A 7,110-nucleotide genomic window follows, 5' to 3' on the forward strand; every position below is an offset into this window, starting at 1 on the left:
CAAGCCATGATTTTGTAGTATTAATACCTCCATACCATCATGGTACATCCTATATAATTAATTTATGAAGAGAAATTGGGACTTACCTTTGTCCCTAAGCCGTAATATTTTTCTCTCTAGGTTAGGGTTTTGTTTTTTTGATTTTTGCTGAAGTTTAAGGGTGTAAACTGAATTATATGTTACATATACATATATATGGGTGGTCGTAAGAGGTGAAACGTGTCATCCCCTAAGGGGGACATGTGTCCAGCCCCTATTGGGCCACCATATCCATGCACTCAAGGAGGGGCTGCCATGTGGCAGTGAGGCCTACCTCCCCCCAAGAAGGTGGGTCACCTGCTTGCTTGAGGTGATGCCATGTGTCACTCCTTCATTGTTTGCCAAGTGTCATCTTTTCCCCTTCCTCTTGGATTCATAATCTCGTCTTATCTCAAGAACCTATGTAACCTGGGCTACGTAAGCTTGGTATATCCTCAAGTAGCTTAGGTATATAAGACTTCTAAATTAATAGCTTACGTAGGTAAGTTGAGTCCTATGACTCATTACTTGGCCTCCAACTTCTTCCGACTTCTCTTGACCTTATTTCCAATCTTCCCTACTATGGGGGTACCACATTCTCCCTTCCTTAAAGTCATTTGATAGTGTCGTAGCTTATCCGGCTCACATGATAATGTCTAAGGAACTTAAGAGACATTCTGAGTTTAAAAGTGTGGGGTGTAACATCCTTCCCCCGTTTAGAACATTTGTCCCCGAATGTTAAATAAAACTTCTCTTAAGACTTTACTTAGATTGTAGGGAGGTTCCTTTCTTTTGTGATAACACACATTTTCATCCACTTAATTAATATATAAGTTTTCAGGAATTAGGGTTACCTATAGATATTGGGAACAGGTACGGATACTTGTATTTCATGTCCTCTTTAGCTTCCCAGGTCATTTCTTCATGATTCCTATTTTTCCATAACACCTTGATCGATGCTACGTCCTTAGTCCACAGTCTTCTGATCTGCCGATCTAGGACGGCGATAGGTTGCTCTTCATAGGCTAGTTCCTCTGTGACCTGGATATCGCCTACTGGATGTACCCGCTATGGATCACCCATACACTTTCGAAGGATTGATACATAGAAGACTGGATGTACTGCTTCCAAGTATGCTGGTAAGCCTAGATCGTAGGCCACTTTGCCTATTCGATGAAGGATCAGGAAAGGGCCAATATATCTCAGACTCAGCTTCCCTTTCTTGCCGAATGTTATTACTCCTTTCATGGGCGACACTTTTAAAAACACCCAATCACCCAATTGAAATTCCAAAGGTCGACTTCGATTGTTTGTGTATGACTTCTGTCGACTTTGGGCAGCTAATAATCTCTCCCGAATAAGTTTCACCTTTTCTATAGCCTGTTGGACCATGTCGGGGCCTATTAGTTGTGTTTCGCTAACCTCAAACCAACCGATAGGTGACCTACACTTTCTGCTGTATAAATCCTCATGCGGCGCCATTTGGATACTAGAGTGATAGTTGTTATTGTAAGCAAACTCAATAAGTGGTATATGTCATCCCAGCTACCTTTGAAGTCAATTATGCAGGCTCGTAACATATCCTCTAGTGTCTGAATAGTGAGCTCGGTCTGTCTATCAGTCTGGGATGAAATATCGTGCTAAGGCTTACCTGTGTTCCCAAGCCTTCTTGGAACGACTGCTAAAAGTGGGTTGCGAACTGGGCTCCCCTGTCCGAAATAATAGATGTGGGAACTCCGTGAAGTTGCACTATCTCTTTGATGTACCATTTTGCATAGTCCTCCACTGAGTATGTGGTCCTGACTGGGAGAAAGTTGGCTGATTTTGTCAACCTATCCATAATAACCCATATGGAATCCTGCTTCTGGAGAGTGCGAGGTAAGCCGGTAATAACATCCATGTTAATCATTTCCAATTTCCAAGTTGGAATCTCCATCTCTTGTAGTAGCCCACCCGGTTTCTAATGTTCAACTTTAACTTGTTGGTAGTTCGGGCATTGGGCTATGAACTTAGCTATATATTTCTTCATACCATCCTACCAATATAAACCCCTGAGGCCATGATACATCTTGGTTGACCCCGAATCTATAGAATAATGGGTATGGTGTGCCTCTCCAAGTACTTGCTATCATAGCCCTGCAACTTCCGATACACAGAATCTACCTCGATATCGTAATACTCTACCAGCCATGATCTCAAATGGAGTCTTTCTCTCTTGGAGAGTCATATCCCTATACTGGATCAGAACAGGGTCCTGGTATTGACATTGCATTACTTTTTCCATGAGCGAGGATTCAGCAACCCCTCAAACAGAAACCCTGCCATCATCCGAACTAGCTAAGCGGACTCCAAGACTAGCGAGCTGGCAAATCTCATGGGTTATCTCTTTTTGATCTAGTGGTACATCTGCTAAGCTACCCATAGATTTATGGCTGAGTGCATCCGCTACCACATTTGCCTTCCCTTGGTGGTATAATATGTTGACGTCATAGTCCTTCAGCACCTCCAGCCACATTGTTTGTCGTAGATTTAGCTCTTTCTATTTAAAAATATATTGGAGGCTTTTGTGGTCCATATAAATATCAACATGTACGCCATACAAGTAGTGCCTCTATATTTTTAAGGCATGAATCACCGCTGCTAATTCCAGATCATGCGTTGGGTAGTTTCTTTTGTGCTTCCTGAGCTGTCTGGAGGCGTAAGCTATAACTCTACCATGCTACATCATAATACATCTTAGCCTAATACCAGAAGCATCATAATAAATAACAAAGCCATTTGGTCCTTCTGGAAGAGTGAGAACAGAAGCCCTAGTCAGTTTATCCTTTAACAACTGGAAGCTCCATTCACAAGCATCAATCCACTGGAACTTAGCCGCCTTTTGAGTCATCCTCATTAAAGGTTCCGAAATGGAAGCAAACTTTTCCACTAACCTCCGATAGTATCTTGCTAACCCCCAAAAGCTACGTACCTCTGTAGGGATTGTAGGTCTTGGCCAAGCCTTCACGGCCTCAATCTTCTACGTATCTACGCAAATACCATCAGTTCCAATAATATGTCCTAGAAAAGCCACTGAAGTTAACCAAAATTCACATTTAGAGAACTTAGCGTACCATTTCTGGTGTTAGATTACCCCCAGTACCACCCGCAAATAATCCGCATGTTCCTTTTTTTATCTTGAATAAACCAAAATATCGTTAATAAATACAATCAAGAACATATCTAGTAATGGTTTGAACACTCGGTTTATTAGATCCATAAATACCGCTGGAGCATTTGTCAGCCCAAAAGATATCACCTCTATCTCCCATTTAGGATGAAGACCTAGGAGTTCATCTGGGAAAACATCTGAATACTCATTAACCACGGTCACCGACTGAAAAGTTGGCACATCTTCTTCCACATCATGTACGCAGACTAAATGATAAATATACCCATTTCTGATCATTTTCCTTGCCTTTAGGTATGACATGAATCTACCCTTCTGTGATGTTGTGTTTCCTAACCACTCAACAATTAGTTCATCTAGGAATTAGAACCGAACTACTTTATTTCTATAGTCTACGTTGGCATGACAAGAAGCTAACCAATCCATACCCATAATAACATCAAACTCCACCATATTTAACTCTATCAAATCAGCCAAGGTAGGATGTCTATATACATTTACCAGGCAATTTCTATATACCAGTTTCACCACAATAGAGTCCCCTACTAGTGTAGCCACCTCAAATGATTCTATCAACTCAAACTTAATTCTAATTTTACTAGCAACAAACGGAGAGATATATGATAAAGTAAAGCCTAGATCCATCAACGCATATACGTCCCGAGAAAAGACTGATAATGTACCTATGACCACGTTTGGCAACTCCTCCTGGTCTTATCTACTAGCCAAGGCATATATGTGATTAGAAGGGCCGCCATAACTGGAAACTCCACCACGACCTCTACCATGGCCTGCTGGTATTTGTATGCCCCACCCAATTGAGCGCATAGCTACAGAAGAAGAAGAACCCACAACTGACCCAGTTGGCTGGGCCGCACCACCTAGAGTACCCTTAAACGGAGATTCCCTTGAAATGTGTCCTTGGCGTCCATAACAAAAGCAAGAACCTACACTCCGACGATATTCCCCAAAATGAAGTCTATTACAATGGGGACACTGGGGTGCTAGCGATCTTGACTGTTGAGAACTCTGGTTCACCTTTGTACCTGAAGCTTTGGAGCTTTGACCAGCCCTCGAATACCTGATGTTCTCAAATCTCCCACCTGGAAACTGTAGAGGTGCACTTCAAGCTGGCTGAGAGGGATATCTACCAAACTTCTAGAACCTCCCGCTCTGAAATTCCCCCGAATAACCAATCGACCTAGCCTTCTTAGGCTGAGCTCTATCAAAACCTCTGTCAGGCTGACACCTTTTATGTCGCTCTTCTACACCTTGGGCGTATACTTGTACCCGGGCAATATCCATACCTAGCTGAGAATCCATGGCCATATAGTTATCAACCAAATAAAGGTCCAAGTCCATCACGTAATAATGCACCCTATTTGCCATATCAACTACAACTGTGGGGGCATGCCTCACCAATAAGTCAAACTCGAGGCTATAGTTTCGAACACTCCTGTCGTTCTGCTTCAACTGTAAGAATTTATCAACCTTGGCTCATCTCATTTTTGGAGGCAAAAAGTGGCAAACAAAGGCTTCTGCAAATTCATCCCATTCCGCTAGAGGAGCACCCTCTCCCCTCGATAATTACCAAGACTCGTGCCAGTTAGTGGCCACATCACGTAACCGATAGGAGGCCAATTCAACCACCTCAGTCTCCAAGGCCCTAATAATTCATAGTGTATACTACATCTATTGAGTGAACTCCTGTGGATCCTCTGCAGGTCTCGACTCATGAAATTCTGGAGGATTACAGGCTAAGAAATCACAGACCCTCAAGCTATCTTGTCTATTCACATCATCTGGGTATGCCTCCAAGCCTGTCCTGTCATTAGTCCGGTCAGCAACTGCACTGCATCTCTCATAGCTCTATCTTCTACCCCATGCTGTGGGGCTGGAGGCTCCTATATTGGAGGTTCAGGATCTATAGCTACTGCTTCCCTAAACTCCTTTGGGGGTGGAGGCATAGTAGAGCTCACCGACTGAAGTACACTCCCTTGCATAGACTGGGCACGGGCCTTAGTAACTCTCAGGGTCTGACTGGTTTCCCCCATTACTAACTTACCCTTCTGGGCAGTGGTCTCTTTCCTTAGAGGCATCACTGTAAATATATAGGTGGGTTAGTGAAAGGTCATCCTAAAAGCATAGCTCTATCGCACGATCTAAGATAAAAAAGAAGTAACATCATAAATGTCTTGTAGCCTCCTATTTATAGATGTGGTGCACAACACACCGCTAAACAAGCCTATACTAGACATGGTCTGTGGACATTCCAAGGATGAACTACTCTGATACCACTTCTGGAATGACCCAACCCCGTAGGCCATGATGGGTGCCCGAACCGGATAACCATGTGTACTCCTTTCAACGGTAAGTAACTCTGTCTCCTACTTGACTTGTAGAATACCAATAGATAAGATCGAATACAAACCAACAAGGATGTTATATCATATAGGGTCATTCCGTAATAGGTACACCTTTGAGCCGACAAGGCTGGCACGATAAGGGAATGCCCCAAAACACAATTCATGTAAGCACAACTGTACATACACATATACACAACCCATATACAGCTCATATACAACCTATATACATCTCATATACAACCCATATACATCTCATATACAGCCCATATACATTTCATATACAACCCATATACACCCCACGTACATATCAACAAACCTCTAAGAGTAAAAGAAAACAATAATAACATTAGGCCGGACAAGGCCCCCGCCGTACCCATGAACAAAATGAATATATACATCAAGTTTTAGTACCCAAAATTAGGCTCCAACACAATGGAGCACCTCTGGACCGCTGAGTAGGACTCCTTTGCTGACGGATCCCCAAATTGTGTATCTGTACCTACAGACATGAACGTAGCCTCTCGAAGAAAGGGGGTCAGTATGACATGTACTGAGTATGTAAAGTATAACATGTTATAAGTGGAAGCATATCTGAAACAAGAAAGCAAGGGATAAAATATCAAATCAGAAACTTGTACCTGGGGGAGTAAAATCATGCATGCTTAAATTTTACAATATAGCTGACCCCTTTCAGGGATCCGGTGAATCATACCTATAGGACCATCATAGGCCCGACGCTATCACCACCTTATTACAACACATCATCATATACATATACATACGTACCCTAGCCTTTTAGTGAGGGACTCAGTGGATAATGCAATAAACTGTGTACAAGAACATACCCCGGGACTCAGTGATAGAAGGGTTATATTATGCATGAGTATAGTAGTGAGTAACCATATACAATTTAAAGCATTACAAGAGACTTGACCATATAAGAAGATTAAACTATCGTCTGAGGACTCGAGTAGCAGTGTAGTCATCTTAGCTTCCCTCTAAATGCCATTAGGGGCTATATTAGTTAGTATCTTGGGGTCCCTAGATGTCACGACCTACCCCGTAGGCCGTGACGGTTGTCCAAATTAGATACACACGTGTACCCCCGCCAACTATACCTAATTCATCTCCCGTTTATACTCAGAATACACTAATAGATAAGAGAACATACAAGATGACAAGCTGTAGTAGCATATAGGGTCGTTCCATAATACACATATACACGAGCCGATAAGACTGTCGCGACACAGGGAACGCCCAAAATCATAAGTCATATAAGTATAGTTGTACGTACATACATAAGTAACTTATATACAACCCACATACACATACAACCCACATCTGTATCCGCAGACCTCTAAGAGTAAGAAGAACAGTAACATAACGCGGGATAGGGCCCCCACCGTACCCGAGAACAAAAATATATACATCAAAGTTCGGTACCAAAACTAGGCTCCTACACACAGGAACACTTCTGGACTGCTAAGTGGAACTCTTATGCTAATGGATCCCCAAGCTGTATATCTGTACCTGCGGGCATGAACACAGCCTCCCGAA

At 42.6% G+C, this 7,110-nt stretch overlaps 1 protein-coding gene across 1 annotated transcript; it reads right to left on the reverse strand.

Moving 5' to 3' along the window:
- Positions 1 to 3,901: 3,901 nt before the first annotated feature.
- Positions 3,902 to 4,549, reverse strand: LOC129894753 (uncharacterized). The gene is made up of 2 exons (XM_055970404.1): positions 4,353 to 4,549; positions 3,902 to 4,268 (listed from the first exon to the last, which is right to left on the reverse strand). Exons 1-2 carry the CDS (start codon positions 4,547 to 4,549, stop codon positions 3,902 to 3,904), a joined length of 564 nt encoding a protein of 187 aa, XP_055826379.1.
- Positions 4,550 to 7,110: the final 2,561 nt, after the last annotated feature.

Source organism: Solanum dulcamara, chromosome 7, assembly GCF_947179165.1.
Source record: "Solanum dulcamara chromosome 7, daSolDulc1.2, whole genome shotgun sequence".
Classification (NCBI taxonomy): Eukaryota; Viridiplantae; Streptophyta; class Magnoliopsida; order Solanales; family Solanaceae; genus Solanum; species Solanum dulcamara.